At 43.9% G+C, this 20,291-nt stretch overlaps 1 protein-coding gene across 3 annotated transcripts in view; it reads right to left on the bottom strand.

The window, feature by feature from the left end:
* MTMR1 (myotubularin related protein 1) overlaps positions 1-1,344 on the bottom strand; it is a 63,203-nt gene extending 61,859 nt beyond the window's left edge. For 2 of the 3 annotated variants that reach the window (XM_012658368.1, XM_012658371.1), the window contains exon 1: positions 1,044-1,344. In XM_012658368.1, coding sequence (XP_012513822.1) covers positions 1,044-1,189 — 146 coding nt within the window. In that variant the 5' untranslated portion in view covers positions 1,190-1,344. The remainder of the gene's footprint in view (positions 1-1,043) is intronic. The other variant, XM_012658370.1, reaches the window with a different exon arrangement.
* Positions 1,345-20,291: the final 18,947 nt, after the last annotated feature.

The following is a 20,291-nucleotide window of genomic DNA, read 5'->3' as shown; positions in this document are numbered from 1 at the left end:
ATTTTAGCTGTGACTGGTTTTCTGCGAAGCTAACCACTGGGTGATTAATTTATTAAAATATGTTGTAATTACACTGAGGTGGAAACAAAGTGAGGGAGTGTTTCTTGTTGTTCCTGTGCTTTTGGAAACTCCCAAAAGTTCAGTGCACTGATATGACTAAGACAGCCAGGAATGAACATCTGAAACTGACTGAGCTCCATTACAACAGTGTCTGTTGCCTAAGCACAGTCGTGTCAGGGAAATGGCCAAGATGTGGGAAAACTGGAGGTCCCGGCTATATAGAATAAGCCATCCCTTGTCCTCAGAGGATGGGGTGGCCTTTCCCAGTTGGACATGGTCAGTTTATGCTTCTAGGTGATTTCTCTTAGTTCTGCAACTGCCTCAAACGCGGTAGGCTTGCTTATGAGTTCATGAAAATAAACCCGGCTTCTTCAAAGTGTGAAGAACTGAAAGTAAACGATTCTGTTTTCTTGTCTCGTGAGCAGTTTGGAAGTTTTCCATCCCAGTTTTTCAAATCAGAGTTATCTTTGTCTTGATCTGCACCAGGACCCACGCCCGCGGGGTCGGGTCCCCCAGTCCCCACTCCCAACTTCAATATCAAAGACCCCAAGCAGCAGCAATGGGATTTGGGTCTTAAAACAACAAGAGGCAAGGTGATGCTAAAAGAGGAGAGCGGGGGCGAAATTCCACCCCCACCCCCCAAGGATTCGTGGCCTGGGCAAGGACAGCCAAGGGGTCGCCAAGGGCAATAGGAGGTGGTACGGAAGTGGTTTGACAGCTCCGAAGCCCCTCTTGGGGTGCGGGGAGCTGGGCTTACAAGGCGGAAGTGAGCCAGGTGCGCGGCCCGAGGCAGGTCGGAGGACTGTGGGCCGCCGATGGGGGTGCCCGGGTTTCCGGAGGGTGGCGGAGAGGACGGTGGAGGGGCCACCCACCCCCGCTTCGGCCGGGCCCTGCGCGGCGTGCGGGGAGGGGGCGGCCAGGCCTTGCGCAGGGCCCTCGGGAGTAGGGGCGCGGGAGGCCGTGGCGGCCGGGGCCCCGTTTACCTGTCCAGGGCCTCCACGCTGGGCTGCCGGGAGCCGGCGGTGGCGCCCCCCACGGCCCGAGGAGGCCTCCTGCCGCCCGCCGGCCCCGGGTTCGGGCCCCCGCCGCCCTCGCAGCCCGCCGCCGCCGCCGCAGCCGGCCTGTCCATGGCGCGCCGAGCCCTGCGGCCGCCGGGAAGCCGAAGTCGGGAAAGGAGCGGCGGCAGGGAAGAGTCCACCGCGCGCCTCCTGCAGACCCGTTCTGCCGCCTGCCTCAGGCGGCCGCCGCCATTAGCTGTCACCTGGCGGCCCCGGTTACCCACAAGGCCGCGCGCGCAGGGGTCGGGGCGGGAGGGGGCCGCGGGCGGGGGCGGGGAGGGCGGCGCGCGGGGCGGGAGCTGTGTCCCCCCAGCCCGCCGCGCCCAACTTGGACGCCCGCCCGAAGAGCCTGAGATTTGGGGGCTAGGACATCCTGCTTGAGCGACCTGGGCACATACCAAGCCACTGGGGTTCGGAATTTCCAAACGGATTATGCATAACGTGCTTTGCTCTATAGTCAAACCAGGTTGACTGTAGAGATATGGGGTGTACAAAAACGTTTGGGGAAATTCAAGGATTAGAAATGATTTTCCCCCTCAATTGTCCTTCCCAGGAAAGTTTTAGGTTAGGGACAACCCGGGCTCCCTGGGCGCCCCTGGTCTTGACATCGTGAAGCACTAGCAATCCCATGCATTTTGGCGATCCCTCCACATCCTATTCTTGCTTCCACTCCCCCCCTACCCACCCACACACACTCAAACCCTCCTCCCTGCCATCTGTAGGGCAACCAAGTGTTCTGATGCCGCCCTCGGAACTTCTGCCCTTGGTTGATGTTAAGAGTAATATTTAACTTCTCTTGATTAGAAATCACTGCTAAGAAAATCAAGCCAATATTTGGTGATAAAGGTATTTAGGACATTTGCTTCCTGGGCTAGATTTATTTCCCTGCTTATTTTGTTTGGGTTGCAATACCCATCAGCTCTCCCCTCTCAGCTCACCCTTGATTGTGCTGGAAGTGGGAATCATGACAGCCTCTTTGCCTGTGATTGCTCTGGGTATGGACAGGAGTCCTATGACCAAGGCTGGCTAAGGACATATAAAGGAAATAATACACTTCCTGTTAAAAGACAGATCTGCAGACAGGCAGTTACCTGCGCCCATCCCAGACCCATCCTGCTCTACCAGCTTAATAAATTCAAACTGAACCTTGAAGACGTGATGCCTGGAGCCCTGGCAGCCATCTTACACCTAAGAGGGGCTGGCCCTGGGCTGAAAGATGACAGGGTGAGAAGGGCTGGGAGGAAGGAAAGGAAGAGCTCTAGACACACTGGAAAACCACCTCCTGCAGGCTTCTGGTTTTCCAAAATTATTAAATCAAATGGTTAACCCATTGTTATGGACTGAATATGTCCCTCCTCAAATTCATATGCTAAAGCCTTACTCCCAATGCTATGGTATTTGGAGGGGGGGCCTTTAGGAGGTAATTAGGTAATAAGGGTAGGGCCCTGCTCTGATGGGATTAGTGCCCTTGTAAGAAGGGCCACTAGAGAGCTTGATCTCATGCTCTCACATGCACACACTGAGAAAAGATGGCCAAGAGGGTGGCCATCTGCAAGCCAGGAAGAGAACCTTGATCGTGGACTTTTCAGAACAGTGAGGAAATAAATTTCTGTTATTTAAGTCACAGTCTATGGTATTTTGTTATAGCAGCCTGAGCAAACTAATACACACACTTTTAGTTAGGTATTTTGTTATGAGTAGCTGCAAGCATCCTAGCTGATCTGAGATTTGTCAGAAAGAAAACAGTGAAATTTTAAGCATATTTTAAATACCATATTCTTCAAAGAGGAATTCACTGTGACACTATTAGACTTCCAATTAAGTTAATCACACTTAGGATTTAGGGGACAGAGATGAATCTGACATATCCCTGCCTAAGATGTTCACAATCAAGTGAAGGAGACAGATAAATTAACAATGACTTTACAAGTTGGTAAGTGCTGTGATGGGCACAAATTGCACAGGCTGTGGGAACACCTACTCCTCTAATCCATGGGAGAAGAGGAAGTCAGGAAGACCTCCTAGAAAAGGTGACATAAAGCTGAATCTTAAAGGATGAGTAAGCCCTTGATGAGGTGAAGGAGTCAAGTCATTCCAGGCAGAAGGCACAGTTATGGACAAAGGTGTGGAGTAGGTTGAACGGCTCATTATGTGTAAGAGAACTCCAAGAAATTTAGTGTTGCTGGAACATAAAGTCAGACAAGTGAGGATCTGGAATGTCTGCAATGTTAGGTTAAGAAGTTTGGGCTTTGTTCTGTGGTTCAGTGGTTCTCACAGTTTAATATGCAAGAATCGTCCCCAATCTGCCCTTTTGATAAACGCTTCAGGTGCTTCTGATGCTCACTGCTCTTGGAGAAATACTACTATGTAGTCCACCTGTGGTAGATTGTGCTTCCAAAGACAGCTGCAGTAATATCCTCCATTTTACATACTTTTTTGCAAGATGACCTTGCCACTCACACGTGAAGAAGTGGGGTCTATTTCCCCTCCCCTTGAATGTGGACTGGCCCTGTAACCTCTTTGAGCAATAGAATGTGGCAGAAGTGATGTCACGTAATTGCCAAGGCTAGGCCTTAAAGGATCTGCAACTCTACTTTGGCTTGTGGAAATACTCCTTCTTGGAACTCAGCTGCCAAGCTATGAGGAAGCCCAAGCATCCATGTGGAGAGGCCCATATAGAAGAGAAGCAAAGCTCCCAGCCAACAGCCCCAGCTGAGTTCCCCAGCCAGCATGGCCATCAGCCAGCCCTTACTGCCAACCATTTGAGTGAGGCATTTCAGCCCTTCCAGCCATCCCAGTGGCCTAACACCATGTGAAGCTGGAGAATCATGTAATTCACCCACAGATTTTTGATAAATAAACTATCGTTTTTTTTTTTTTTTAAGACAGAGTCTCACTATGTTGCCCTGGCTAGAGTGCCGTGGCGTCAGCCTCGCTCACAGCAACCTCAAACTCCTGGGCTCAAGCGATCCTACTGCCTCAGCCTCCCAACTAGCTGGGACTACAGACATGTGTCACCATGCCCGGCTAATTTTTTCTATATATATTTTTAGCTGTCCAATTAATTTCTTTCTATTTTTGGTAGAGACGGGGTCTCGCTTTTACTCAGGCTGATCTCGAACTCCTGAGCTCAAACAATCCACCTGCCTCGGCCTCCCAGAGTGCTAGGATTACAGGCATGAGCCACCGCGCCCAGCCAATAAACTATCATTTTAAGTCACTAGGTTTGGGGGTGTTTTGGGAGCAGCAATAGGAGCACCCAAGCATTGTTCTTGATGACTGGCTCGATCCCCCACCTGCTCAGCTACTTTCCTCACTCAGCTGGGAATCAATGAACAAATCATAGCCACTCTCTAAGGAGTGATTCCACACTGTGAGGTCAGAAGCTGTTATGTGTCTGAGATTTCACCCTAGTAGCAAGCTAAAAATGTAGCTATTTGCCACACTCTGACACTCTGACAGAAAACATGAGGTCTCTGGGTCAGAAACAAAGATGGTTTATTACTCACAGCAAAAACAGCAGCCAGAGCAATATCTTGGACTGAACCCCAGTATCAGTGATGTGACATTCTTTGTAATGCAACCCTACCACTCCTACATCAAGAGGTGGCATCCATTTCCCCTATTCTTGAATGTGAGCTGGCCCTGTAACATCTTTTGATCAAAAGGGGGCCAGATAGTATCTGGACATGCAATGGGGTACATCACAGGGGAGGAACCTCCAATTTAGGGAACTCTGATCTTGTATTGGGCTGCTAGTGACCTGCCTATTCTCCCCTCCAGAGACAGTGATTACTCATTACCTTAAAATGCAAACAGATCTTCTCTGTAGCAATTCACCTTTACTACCCTGGATGGGCTCCAGGAAGGGAGACATCTCAAATGGCTCCTCATACAACTTTCTTAACTCAGCTGCAAATGCATTTGCTCAGAGGCCCCTGACCATGCAGAAAACTGAAATAGTCATGGAGAATTATCTCCCAACTCATACACATGGGCCCCACCGCCCCTTTCTGCCCTGCAAGGCCCACGTGGAGTCCTCTCCATAGTCGTTGGGTTGATTTCTGCATTCCAAGAAATCACTCTAAGGGGACAAGCACATGACTTCTGAATGCCACCTGGAGCTGGAGTTGTGTGCAGGGAGGCAAGTGAGGAATGAATTTTCAGGCCCTCCATCTTGCTCACCAGGGGATAGTCAAGGCCTCCTTTGCCCTCCCCTCTGTACTGCACAGTCCCTGCTGGGGGAGTGGGAGATGTTTGAGTGTATGCTGCCATGTTTATGAAATATTTATGCAGTATACTGTTGAAGGTATTAGGTTTCAAAATCACATGTATAAAAATGACTTGGGACACTCATTAATATGCAGATTCATGCACTTCACCACAGAAAATCTGAAAATTCAGTAGCTTGGTGAGCTGGGTGCTGAGAATCCACATTTGATGAAGGACTTCAAGTGACTCTGATACAGATGGTCTGAGGACCACTCTTTGAGAAACCCTGTTAGAGGTGACAAGGAGCCATAGCAAGACCTTGGAGAGGGGAGAACAGATCATATTTACCCACCAGAAAGATCCCAGGCGTTGCATGATGGAGGATGGATTGAGGGTCAAGGGTAGCTGTGGGAAGATCAGTTAGGAAGACCTGGTGCACGAAGGCCAGGCCTTGGACAGGACTCAGTGACTGATGCACTGCACAACCTGAGCATGAAGTGGGGAAGGAGGAGCAGCCAAGATGTGCCAGGCCCGGCACTGAGGTTTCAGATTTGGATAACTGGGTAAAAGGAGAGATCAGTCAGTGAGATAAGGAATCCAGTATGACCAGCAGGTGGGAGAGGTGAGTGAGTAGGATGAATTCATTTTGGATGTGTTGAGTTTGGTCAACCCTAAGTCCCAGCCCATATGGTGCCTTTGTGTGCATTAGTAAATGAGACCCTTTCCTCACAACGCTAGACTCCTGTTTGTCATAAAATTGTCATAATATGCCAACTTGGTTAAAGCTCAATCTTTGACCACCATACGCCAAGAAACTACCACAATAGAGCTAGAAATCTATAAGGACTTCATTGTGAATGATCCCTGTCTTAGTCCATTTGTGCTGCTATAACAAAATTTCACAGACTGGGTGATTTATAAACAACAGATATTTATTTCTCACAGTTCTAGAGGCTGGGAAGTGCAAGATTAAGGCTCCAGATTGTGAGGGCCTGGTCTCTGCTTCCAAGATGGCACATTATTGCTGCATCCTTTGGTGGGAACAAATGCTGCATCCTCACAGGCAGAATGCGGAAGGGCAAAAAACGGCAAACTCCTACTGTTAAGCCCTTTTATAAGGGCACTGAATCCCATTCATGAGGGTGAGCCCTCATAATTTAACCACTTCCCAATAGACCCCCACCTCTTAACACCACCACAATGGGGATTTTCAACACATGAATCTTGGGGGACATTCAGACCATAGCAGTCCCCCCTAGAGGTGACCCCTCATGTACTGCACAACCTGTACCACAATGCACAGTGGCCTTAGGAGATACCTATGAGTATCCAAGTGGAGATGTCAGTAGACAGTTGGTCACAGGGGTCTAGAGTTCAGGAGAGAGAGGTAATAAAAAGTTGGTTCATTGTCATAAAGTTTGAAAACAGAGAAAGTCTTTTTGAAATTTAACTTTCAGCTCCACAATTTGGGAACTGTGGTTGAAGCTACCTGTATTGTTTCTGGAAAAGGAATTAAGCAAATGAAAGTGGACCTGATTATTCCCTGTAAAATGAGTTTCCAAAAAACACAATTTTGCTAGAAATGAACAATTCTAATCCTCAATGGAACTACATGTGACCGATACTGCAGAGAAATGTTCCCATCATTTGGAGGGGTGTAATTTCAACAAAAAAGAGCAAGTCTTTGAGCCAATTTTTGTGGGTAAACTTGGATGACACTTCAATGACATGTAAAAATCCATTTCTTTGAGGAGTTCAAAAGACTCTCCTCCACAGGTTCCAGGGATTAGGGCATAGACATCTTGGGGGTACTGCACACTAAAGAAAGAGAACCAATTTTGTGTGTGTGGAGAGAGAAAAAGCGGGGGCGAAGAGAGACAGAGAGATGGATATTTTAAGAATTGGCTCATTTGATTGTGGGGGCTGGCAAGTCTGAAATCTGCAGGGCAGGCAAGCAGTCTGGAAATTCCAGCAAGAGTCGATATGCAGTCCTGAGTCTGAAGGCAATCTGGAGCAGAATTTCTTTCTCTTTGGGGGACCTTAGTCTTTTCTCTTAAGGTCTTCTTCTGATTGGATGAGGTCCACCCACATTATGGAGGATAATCTGCTTTACTCGAAGTCTACTGATTTAAATGTTAATCTCATTGTTGTGGTTTGAATGCATCCCCCAAAAAGCATGTGTTGGAAACTTAATCCCAGATGCAACAGTGTTGGGAGGTGGGACCTTTAAGGGCTGTTTATGTAATGAGGGTTCCACTCTCCTAAATGGATTAATGCCATTATTGTGGGAGTGGGTTCTCATTGTGAGATTATGTTCCTTATAAAACGATGAGTTTGGCCCCCTTTTGTCTCTCTTTCTTGCCCTGTTGCCTTCTATCATGAGGTGACACAGAATGAAGGTCTTTGCCAGATGTGGAACACTCGATCTTGGACTTCCCAGCCTCCAGAATAATAAGCCAATATATTTCTGTTCATTATAAATTACCCAGTCTGTGGTAATCTGTCATAGCAACACAAAATGGGCTAAGACACTCATCTAAAAAAATGCCTTCACAGCAACATCTAGATTGATATTTGACCAAACAACTGGGCACCATGGCCTAGCCAAGTTAATATACAAAATTAACCATTACAGTGTCCAAAGTCCCTTTTCTGAAGTTGAATGACACTCAATGACACTTTGAATAAGCACAGCTAAATGAATGGAATTATTAAAACTATGCCTTCATAAGTGCTACGGTTTGAATGAGTCCCCCAAATTTCATGTGTTGGAAACTGAATCCTCAATGTGGCAATATTGAAAGGTGGGGACTTTAAGAGGTGATTGTATCATGAGGGCAGAGCCCTAATGAATGGATTAATCCAATAATAGATTAATGGGTTAATGGATTAATGGGTTCTCATGGGAGTGGAACTGGTAGCTTTATAAGAGGAGAAAGAAAGACCGTAGCAAGAACACTCAGCCCCCCTGCCATGTGATGTCCTTCACTGCCTTGGGACCCTGCAGGGTCCCTACCAGAAAGAAGGCTCTCACCAGATGTGGCCCCTTGACGTTGAACTTCCTAGCTTCCAGAATTGTGAGAAATAAATTTCTTTTCTTTATAAATTATCCAGTTTCAGGTTTTCTGTAATAAGCAACAGAAAATGAATTAAGACAATAACCTACATAGAAAACACCATAAATTACTTAACTTTGCCTTCAGAATTTATCTGGAAAGTTCTCAGCCACAGGTTCAATTATTGGCAGAGTTCGAGGGTAATTTAGGAGGTTTTTGCCTCCACTCCCCATCATCTATCTATCCACCACCTCCCATTTTTTGATATCGAAATGACCATATCCTCATTCTTACATCAGGTCTCTACAGATGCAGTGGCGAGCTCTCCTTCACACTGAAACTGCTGTCCAGACACCCCACACTCCCAGTGCTCGAGACGCACTTGCCTCAACCTGCCAAGCAGGTTTCAGAGACAGTTTTTGCCTCACTCAGTAAACACTTCCATAAATTCCCCCAAAATAAACTCCCTCGAGGCAGCCACATGTAAGTAAGGGGCTGAGATATAGTGGTCTGCAAAGGGCTGAGGAGAGTCAGAAATAGGAGGAGATCCAGGAGGTGAGATTGTCATGGAAGCCAAATGAAGACAGAATGTCATCTTCAGAATAAATCTCAGCCTTGGGTGACTGGGTGGAAAATGGTGCCAGTCCCTGAGATAAGAAACCCAGAAAGAGAAGTTATTTGAAGGGGAAGAGCCCATTAAATGTCCAGGGGTGGTTGGATAGATGGGTCTGGTGCTTAGGATAAAAGCTGGGCTTCAGAGTTCAACCTAAAGATGTAAAACTCGAGGATCACAACTGGCTAGCTACATAATGTGCAAGGCCCAGCGCAAAATGACAAACAGCAGGGCACCTTGTTCAAAAGTATTAAAAATTTCAAAATGGTGATAGGGGAGCATTAAACTGGGAGTGGAGCCCTTTTAAGCACAGGGCCCTGCATGAGCACACAGGTCGGACACCCATGAAGTTGGCTCTGATGAGAATGTGTGAGTTTGCCTGGGAAAAGCATATGACAAGTATGCCAAGGAGAGCAAACTCACATCAAATGGGTTATCGTGGCCATTAAATGAATTTAATACGTGTAAAGCACTTAGAACAGTGCCTGGTACATTGTAAGCATGACACAAGTGTAAGCTATTATTATTTAATGGCAACTCTAAAGATGGGTTTATCACTTACCAGCACAGACTAAGTCGTTTCCATGTTGACGTGGACAATGTTCGGGCCCTGAGCGGTTTTGCCTCATCCTCCAGCTGCTGTGAGTGTTATCTGCCAATCCTTCTCTGGAGGATTGCCCCCAGAGGTGAAAGGCAAAATGGGAGCCATCTAGCAAGAAGGTCACACACACCCGCCCCCGCACCCCCACCCTGGGGCAGCTTGCAGCCAGTGACTGACCAGGGGGAATGAAAGCCTACCCCCTTCTCTCAAAATAAAACCAAGTGTATGGTGCAATTCACACTCCAGAGCCCCTGGTGGGATCAGGCTATAGCTGGACTCCCAGTGCCGCCACATCCTCGGTTCCTTCCTCTGCTCTCTCCTGCTGCCTCGTCCCCTTTCTCTTCCTCAATATGTCATGTGTTCTCAGATCCCTCATATTCAGTCTCTGCTTCCTGATCTAGGACAGTCGTGTGCTAGTGGCTTTTAGAGCTGGAATGAATGTTGGAAGCCGCTTGCACAGACACACACTAGGACTACAATCAATGTCTCAACTATGTGTTGTTCTTCTCACTATACCAAGGTGCCTCAGTTTGAATAGAGTGCTAGAAAATACTAATGTTAATATAAAAATACGAAGTCTTAAGGAAGTTCTAATTCAAGGAAGTAAAACTGCAAAAATAAATTTAAATTCCAGGATCTCTCTGAATTTCTTGCAATTACCATGGTACTTTTTTACAAGAACTTTGTCCCTGTAGGCTTTTTATTTTTAATAGAAATAGGTACAAATTTATACATTCATTAACTTAAATATCATTGAGTCCTTAATATATGCCAGTCATTGTACTAGACTAGGAATACATAGATTACTTGTTTTTAACTGGGCAGAAATGGAACTTCAGGAAATCTAGTGGATGTGATTTGGGATGTGCCAAGACTGTGACCCATGATAGAAAGCCACTCTGGTTTCAGTACCAGGAATAGATGTTTTTCTTGGAGGAACTGATTTAATTTTTATCTGAGGGACGTCATGAATTATGTAATCGTGTCATCTGTGCTTTGCTGAAAATTTCAGAGACAAGAATATGGCAATTTCTGATAAGTCTACAGAATCTTGAAGCATGAATTCTACATAATTACCTCATCTATTGTTTATATTTTTGTAAGTTGCCTGAAATTCTTTTCTTTAATGATTTTGGATATTACATGCAAAGAAGTAGAAATTAAAGCTACAGATTTTCTGTTTCTTTTCTCGTGGTGATGATAGTTTTCTAAACTGCTCAAACTCAGTTCTAGGACACAGGATGCTGGCTCATTACAAACATAGACTGTACAGACAGCATCCCATTATTCAAGTTTCAGTTAATCAAGTGTAGCAGAGGTACCAATCACCTTTTAATCATTTATAATCAGTTTTTGAATGTTTCTAATTCAGGAGATGGGTGCCTGTCAAGTTCCACAATTTTGTTTAGTTCTTTCTTGCTTTGTATCACATTCTGGTAACAGACAAGTGGTCTCTACTGAAAACCACAACTTCCCCCTCTCAAACATTCCCCAAAGAAAAGATGATTAAAAATTATTATGAGACCTAGTAGAAGGGTATCAGTCAGGGTCCTGTCAAGAGACAGAAACCACAAAGTTATTTGAACGGGAAAAGTTTAATAGGGAGAATTATTAACAGGGGATTGGAATAACAAGAGTTTGACTAGAAAGAGGTAAAGAAAACTCTGAAGAAAGCAGCAGTAGCAGATTGAGGGAAAGGCTACTACCCCTAGGGCTGACATAGAGTGACTGAGGAAAAGTCTCCCTCTGCCCCCCACTTCCCAGGGCTGGAATCCTATGGCTCACTGGAAGATAAAGAATTGCTGAGGTACCTATGCTGATGGCATTTGTTGGAAATCGGCCCTCTGGGGTGCCAAAAGGAGCCATCTACAGGGAGGCACTACCCTCAGATCTCACAGTAAAGTTGACCAAGAAGGTGCCAGGGAAGGATGTTCACAGAGAGGTGCCTCACTGCACTCCATTAGAAGCTGCCTGAAGAGATGCCAAGGGATGCTGCTGGCCACTGGGCACTGCTGCCCACCACATGCTTTAGAAACTGAGAGCTGGAGAAGCTGAGGTCAACAAGATCCCAGATGTCAAAGCATCACAACACAGAGAATAAAAGACACGGTCAATACATGCAGAAGCCTAGCACAAAAGAAAGAGCATTCTTAGGAGCCCAGCACCAGAGAAAGCAAGCTTTGATCTTAAGGAGACAAGAAAGAGAGGCACAGCAAAACCTGAAAGAGAAAACCCTTTTCTCCTCCGGTGTTTCTGCAGCGCCCTCTACTGACAAGGATTCAAATTGTGCCAGCTGGTAAGAGAAATATTTACAAAGCCCATCTCCATTATCACAGAGCAGTTAAAGAAGGGTGACTTGAGAGCTGAGACATAAACATTGATAACTGGTGCAGAGACTCCTGGGCTTGCTGGACTGAAAGACATTAACCTAGTTTCTCCCTATTTCCAATCCACATACCACTTGATGATTGAATTCCCTCTACAAGATCCTGTCAGGCACTGCTTCTACAGGTGTAGGGGCAAAGAAAGAAAACCCTACATTTTAAGCATACTTCTGTCCAAAGTCTCAATAAATACAACAAGGCTTTCCAAAAGAAGCTTACTCCATAATCGGTGATTAATTATCTCAATGACATCTATTTAAGGATGCAATTTGACCAATGTGTAGATAGATATTGTCTGAAACAGTCATTTCTAAGCACTTGGTACTGGAATAGCTGCAAAAAATTACCTGGGGTGCCTTTTTAAAAATTAATAGACTTTTCTTTCAGCAGTTTTAGTTTTCAGAAACTAAAGCGGAGAGTACAGAGAGTTCCCATAAACCCCCTAACAGCATCCCTCTACCCTGTTTCCTTATTATCAACATCTTGCATTAGTGTGGTACACGACTTAAAATTTTTTGTTTTTTTTTGAGACAGAGTCTTGCTCTGTTGCCCGGGCTAGAGTGCTGTGGCATCAGCCTAGCTCACAGCAACCTCAAACTCCCGGGCTCAAGCGATCCTCCTGCCTCAGCCTCCCGAGTAGCTGGGACTACAGGCGCATGCCACCACACCCAGCTAATTTTTCTATTTTTAGTAGAGACGGAGTCTCGCTCTTGCTCAGGCTGGTCTTGAACTCCTGAGCTCAAGCAATCCTCCTGCCTCGGCCTCCCAGAGTGCTGGGATTACAGGCGTGAGCTGCTGTGCCCAGCCTGTTTGTTTTTTTATTGTTGAGTTTTAAGAATTCTTTGGATATTTTGGATGACAGTCCTTCACCAGATTTGGGTTTGAAAATATTTTCTCATAATCTGTGGGTTATCTTGTCATTCTCTTAACAGTCTGTTTTACAGAATTTTTTTAATTTTAATGTAGTCCATCTTGTCAATTTTTTCTTTCATGCATTGTGCTTTTGATGTTGTATCTAAAAACTCATTGCTAGCTGGGTGCGGTGGCTCATTCCTGTAATCCTAACACTCTGAGAGGTCAAGGCAGGAGGATTGCTTGAGGCCAGGAATTCCAGACCAGACTGAGCAAGAGCGAGACCCCATCTCTACAAAAAAAAAATAGAAAAATTTGCCGGGTGTGGTAGCGCTCAACTGTAGTCCCAGCTACTCAGAGGGCTGAGGCAGGAGGATTGCTTGAGTCCAGGAATTTGAGGCTGCTGTGAGCTATGATGACGCCACGGCACTCTAGCCCAGGCAACAGAGTGAGACCCTATCGATAAATAAATAAATAAATACACTCATTGCCAAACCAAGGTTACCTGGATTTTATTTATTTAAACACAATTTGCACAGTAATTTTATAACCTGTATCCAGCAATCTTCTAGTAAAGTTTTAATTATCAGCTCTCTGAAGAAAAAAAAAAAACCCAGACTATAACCCAGCACTTGCTGATTTCTGTGGTGTAAATCTTCCCACCCTGGCCAATTTCAAGGTATCAACCTGACATCATGGAATACAGAATTGGGAAGAAATGTCACAATTGTTTCTCATAAACCCATATTAGCCAACTCCAGCACACTGCTCATTTCTGATAATTCAAATAATCTGAAGTTTTACAAGTTTTTTCCTGCTCTTTTGTTTCTATTGGTTTTCTCTGAAGGCTTTCTGTCTTTGCTATTTTTTATTGCGAGATGTTCATTTTCTTTGGAAAATTATTTGTGAGAATTCTTAGAGGCCTGGGATAAAGATGCATTCCTCTTGAGAGCACTTGCTTCTGCCAAGCACCTGCGGGCACCACAAGCCTGGTGCCTGAGGATTCCTCAGCAACTGAGGGGAAGTGAATTTGGACTATATACCAGACAGCCTGATGGTAAGCACCACTGCTGAGGGAGATTTTAATCTTCTTCCCTCTCCTCTGCTCTGGGCCAAAGCAAATTTCCTACAGTCCTCTGCTCTTGGGGGTGTGGTGCAGGTGTGTAAGAAATTGAAGTAATCAGATTATCCATCCCCCCGTCTTGCTTCCCAATGGCTGCTGTAACAAATCGCCACCAACATAGCTGCTTAAACAACATAAATTTATCATCTTTCAGTTCTGAAGGTCAGAAGTCTGACATGGGTCTCACTGGGCTACACTCAAGGTGTCAGCAGGGATATGTTCCTTCTGGGTGCTCCAGAGGAAAATCTATTTCCTTGCTGTTTGCAACTTCTAGAGGCTGCTGCATTCCTTAGATCACATGTAAGTCTCTTCCTTTCAAAAGCCCATTCTCCTGGTCTCACTTCTCCATAGTTATTATCCAATCTCTCTCCTGTCTTTATAGTCAACCCTCTAGAAAGAGCAACCTACACTTGTATACCCATCATTTGCTCATTCATGCATTCAAATAAATATATATTGTGCCCCTATCATGTGCCAGGCACCCTCTTGGGCACTATGGCCAAGAACAAGACAGAAAGGGTCCCTGCCCTCACACACCTTATAGCGTAATGAGGAAGAAAGACATTCAACATATGATTTCAACGAAGTATGGCAAGTGCAATGACAGGGGAAGCATGAGGTGCTGAGGCAGCATAGCGCAGTGGACCCTAAGGACTGAGGAGAGGAGCCTTGGGGAAGACTTCCATCATCGAGTGACATTTAAGCAGACAGGGCTTATAACGTACGTGGAGGGATGACAGCAGAAGGTGGGGCTATTCTTCTTACAGTTTCTTTGTTCTCTCTTCACTGTAACACGGCCATGCCCTGGGATCTGGAACGCAGGCCACAGCACCGCCTTGCAGCTCAGTGGTGCTAAAGCACATCCTGGTGCCAAAACGATATTTAATAGTTCCTCAAACTGGGCACCCCTCCTGCCTTGTGTCTCCCTTAGCTACTAGAATCCTGGCCGGTCACTTTCGATTCACTGTTCTTTAGCTTCTGCCTCAATGGAACAGCTCTCGCAAATGTCCTCCAGGGACCTCTTTCCAAATTGACTGGACACTTTCTTATCCTTAATTCACCAGATCTCCCGGGCTAAGCACCTGCTCCTTGCAATGATCTTTTCTCTTACCTTCCATGCTGTAACTGTTCACTTCTGCATTCCTCTGACCTTCCTTCTCCATCTCATGCCAAGTCTCCTCTTCCTTCTCCTGCCCCTTACAATCTGAAGTTGGGCTTGCCACTTTTTGCCACTTACTTGCACAAGCAATGTCATCTACTTCCACAGTTTTATCCCCAAATCTGTATTTCTATCTGACTTCTGTGAGCTTCAGGCCTAAACTCGACCACATCTTGGACACCTGTCCTCTTCACATTTAGCATGTCCCAAACTGGCTTAATACCGCCCTCACTTGCTCCTCTGCTGATATTCCCTATTTCTGGAAATGCCACCGAATTGCATTCATTGACAACTTCAGTACCATTTTTGGCTTTTTCTCATCTCTTTTTCCCAGTCACAAACTCCTTTTGATTCTTCTTCAATTAGCATCTTTACGCATCTCTACTCCAGGCTCAGTCCCCCCACCCCAATCTTGTTAACTACATTAGCCTCAGACTGGTCTTTCTGTCCCTAGCCTTGCTGCCCTGAAATCCATCCTCAAGACATGGCCCCCAGCATGCTCCACGACTGGCCCCTGCCTAACTCTTGGTCACCTTCCACGAGGCCCGTGCACACCACAATCTGGGAATACCAACTTTCTTTGAGTTCTGCACACACTGCATCCCGTTTAATGTACTAGATGCTTCTGCTCATATTGTTCCTTTCTATGGTGATGGTTCTTTGCTCTTCTTTATTGTTTTACCATCCATACAACCCTAAACGAGAGTTTAGTTTGTTTTTGAACTTAGAGGAATGGAATAATATCGTATATGGTAGTCCCCTCCTTATCGGAAGTTTTACTTTCCATGGTTTCAGTTACCCATAATCAGCTATGGTCTGAAAATATCAGTATTTTGGAAGAGGGAGGGGGAGAGAGAGAGAGATCGACCACATTCACAAAACATTTATTACAGTATATTGTTATAATTGTTCTATTTGATTACTAGTTATTGTTGTCAATCTCTTACCATATCTAATTTATAAATTAAACTTTATCATAGGTAGGCATGTATAGAAAAACATAGTATACATAGGGTTCAGAACTAACCGTGGTTTCAGGCATCCACTGGGGGTCTTGGAATGTGTCCTGGGAGGATAAAGGGGGATTACTGTATATTATTTTGTACCTGGCTTCTTTTAATCAACATGCTTATGAGAGTCAACTGTGTTGTGTACCTGTGGTTTGATCATTTATCCTAGGTTGCTAGTATTCCATTGCATGAATATGCTACAATTTATCTGTTCTACTGTAGATGGATATTTGAGTTGTTTCCAGTTTGCTGTTGCTTTTGGCGATTGATATTAAACAATGCTGTTGTGAATATTCTTGTACATGTCTTTTGATGCACAGAAGTTCTTATTTCTCAAGGCTATCTCCATACCCAAGAGTAAAATTGCTAAGTCATAGGTAGGTGTCACTCAATTTTATCAGATAATGCCAACTGTTCTCCAAAGCAGTGTATGAGAATTCCTATTGGCCCACGATCTTGCCAATGCTTGGAATTGCCAGACTTTAAAAGGTTTGCAATACATGGGCGTGGGTATTACCTCCTTGTGGTTTGATTGCACATTTCCCTGATGATAGATGTGACTGAGCTCCTACTTAACTTTTTCCTTTTTATAGAATCTTTTAAAAATTTATTGTACATATCTAACATGCACAGCATGGTGTTATGATATACATATAGTAAAATGGTTACTATAGTTAAGCAAATTGACATATCTATCATCTTACATAGTTACCCATTTTTGTGTGTGGGGGGGCAAGAACATCTACTCTTTAAGCAAAAATCCTGAATACGATACAATATTAATAACTATAGCCTTCACGTTGTGTATTAGATCTATAGACTTCTCTATCTTACATATCTGCTACTTTGCATCCTTTGTCTTGACCTACATTGCCCTATTTCCTCCCCATCACCACTCTTTTTTTGTTTGTTTGTTTTTTTGAGACAGAGTCTTGCTCTGTTGCCCTGGGTAGAGTGCCATGGCATCATCCTAGCTCTCTGCAACCTCAAACTCCTGGGCTCAAGCGATCCTCCTGCCTCACCTTCCCAACTAGCTGGCACTACAGGTGTGTGCCACCACGCCCAGCTAATTTTTTTCTATTTTATAGAGATGAGGTCTCACTCTTGCTCAGGCTGGTCTCAAACTCCTGATCTCAAGCAATCCTCCTGCCCTGGCCTCCCAGAGTGTGAGCCACTGCACCCGGCCTCCACCACTGTTTTATTTTGTGTATTTGACATTTTCTTAGATTCCACATGTAACTGAGAACATGCAATAGTTTTCTTTCTGTGTCTGGCCAATTTCACTTAGTAAAATGTTCTTCAGTTTCCATCTATGTTGTGGCAAATGGCAAAATTTCCTTCTTTTTTGAAGCGGAATAATATTCCATTGTATATATATGTATATATTAACATATATATGCACACACATACACACCACAGTTCCTTTATCCACTTGTCCATCAATGGATACTTTGGTTGTGTCCATATAGTAGCTATTGTGAATAATGCTACAATGAACATGGGAGTGCAGATATCTTTATAAGGTGGTGATTTCATTTCCCTTGGATATACATCCAGAAGGGGGATTGCTGGGTCATATGGTAGTTCTGTTTTTTTCTTTAGAAAAGTCCATACTGTTTTCCATATGGCTGTACTAGTTTACATTTCCACCAACAGTGTACAAGGGTTCCCTTTTCTCTACACCCTGGCCAACACTTGTTGTCTCTTTGTCTTTGGTAGCAGCCACCTATCAGGTGCAAGGTAATATCTCACTGTGGTTTCAATTTGAATTTCCCTGATGATTAGTGATGTTGAGCACCTTTTCATATATACCCGTTGGACATTTATATGTCTTCCTAGGAGAAATGTCTCTTCAGGTGTTTTGTCCACTTTTTCAATTGGGTTGTTTTTCTGTTATTGAGTTGTGTCAGTCATTTATATATTTTGGATATTAACCCCTTATCATATATATGGTTTGAAATGTTTTCTCCCAACCCATAGGCTGCCTTTTCATTTTGTTGATTGTTTCCTTCTCTGTGCAGAAGGTTTTTATTTTGATGTAGTCCCATTTATTTATTTTTGCTTTTGTAGCCAACCTCAAGGAGGTTTTTCTCTATGTTTTCTTCTAGGAGTTTTATGGTTTCAGGTCTTACGTTTAGGTCTTTTATCCATTTTGTGTTGATTTTTTGTGTATGGTGTGAGATAAGGATCCAATTTCATCATTTTGCATGTAGAAATCCAGTTTTCCCAGCACCATTTATTGAAGAGACTATCCTTTCCTCATTGTGTCCTCTTGGTGCCCTTGTCAAAAATTAGTTGACTGTATATATTTGAGTTTATTTCTGGGCTCTCTATTCTGTTCCATTGGTCTATGTGACTGTTTATATGACAGTACCATGCTGTTTTGATTACTATAGCTTCATAATTTTAAGTCAGAAACCATTTATTTTTCAGAATTGCTTTGGCTATCATGGGCCTTTTGTGGTTTCATACAAATTTTAGAATTGTTTTTTTTTCTATTTTTTAAAGAATGTCATTGGAATTTTCAGAATTTTGATAAGGACTGCTTCGAATCTGTATATTGCTTTGGGTAATATGTGCATTTTTAACAATGTCAATTCTTCCAATCCACAAGCATGGGATATCTTTCCATTTCTGTTTTCTTCAGTTTCTTTCATTAGAGTTCTATAGTTTTCAATGTATAGATCTTTCATTTCTTTGGTGAAATTTATTCGTAAGTATTTTATTCTTTTCGATGCTATTGTAAATGGAATTGTTTTCTTGATTTCTTTTCTGGATAGGTTATTTGTGTACAGAAATGAAAACAATTTTTGTATGTTGACTTGTATCCTGCAACTTTACCAAATTATTAGTTCTAACAGTCTTTTTGTGAAGTTGTTGAGGTTTCCTACATATAGGATCATGTCATCTCCAAATAATTTTACTTCTTCCCTTCTGATATGTATGTCTTTTATTTATTTTTCTTGTCTGATTGCTCTTGCTGATACTTTCAGTACTATGTTGAATAGAAGTGGCAGGAGTGGGCATCTTTCCCTTGTGTCATATCTTAGAGGAAAAGCTTTCTGGTTTTTCCCATTGATTATGATGTTAGCTATAGGTTTTTCATAAATAGCCTTTACTATGTTGAGGAAATTTCCTTCTCTACCTGAATGGTTTAGAGTTTTTTATCAAGAAAGAATGTTGAGCTGAGCATGGTGTCTCACACCTATAATCCTAGCACTTTGGGAGGCCAGGAGTTAGAGACCAGCCTGGGCAACACAGCTAGACATGTCTCTACAAAAACTAAGAAAAATTATCCAGGCATGGTGGCACGCACCTATAGTCCTAGCTACTTGGGAGGCTGAGGTAGGAGGATGGCTTGAGCCCAGGAGTTCAAGGCTCCAGTGAGCTGTGATCACACCAATGTACTCTAGCCTGGGTGACAGAGTGAGACCTTGTCTCAAAAAAAAAAATGTCGAGCTTTGTCAAATGCTCTTTCTGCATCGAGATGATCACATGGTTTTTATCTTCCATTCTGTTATTGTGATGTAGCCCATTGATTGATTTGCATATGTTAAACCAGACTTGCATGCTTATTTAACTTTCAAGACTTAGTTCTGACAATATTTTCAAGAAGTTCCCCCGACTCCCTGTCCTGGCCCAGAAGCCCTCCATCCCTATCATAGCAGGCAGCACCCTGCATGGAAATTACTGGTTAACTGGACTGTCTTCCCACTAGGCTAGATGCTCCTTATAAGGAGGCTACTGTTTTTGCTATTTGTGCTTCCTCAACAGCTGGCACAGGTCTGGGTTACGTAGACAGCATTTGTTGAAGTGATCTTAAAAAAACGTAAAAAACATTTCTAGCTCTGAACCTTAGTCTCATCTGTAAAATGACCAAAAAACAATTATCAATTGTATAAGGTTGTGGGGAGACCAAATAGTACAGTGTCTGGCACATATGCCTCTAATTAATAGCTCCCTTTCTTCCATTTAAAGACCAAGGGAGTTGAAGTACATGGTCTGGCTTTGAGTAGAAGAATAGAAATAGGGAGTAAAACTGAAGACAACTCTAAGTGTAAATTTTGTCTGAGATGTAACAAATGAATTGAACTAGTCACTTACCTAATTGTAAGTAATCATATAGCTTGTAATGGGAGAAGCTAGCAGTGTTTGACCTCTCA

Source organism: Propithecus coquereli, unplaced genomic scaffold, assembly GCF_000956105.1.
Source record: "Propithecus coquereli isolate 6110/MARCELLA unplaced genomic scaffold, Pcoq_1.0 Scaffold583, whole genome shotgun sequence".
NCBI classification, from domain to species: Eukaryota; Metazoa; Chordata; class Mammalia; order Primates; family Indriidae; genus Propithecus; species Propithecus coquereli.
The sequence above is the reverse complement of the archived record's forward strand: the minus strand, read 5'-3'. Positions and strand labels throughout refer to the sequence as shown.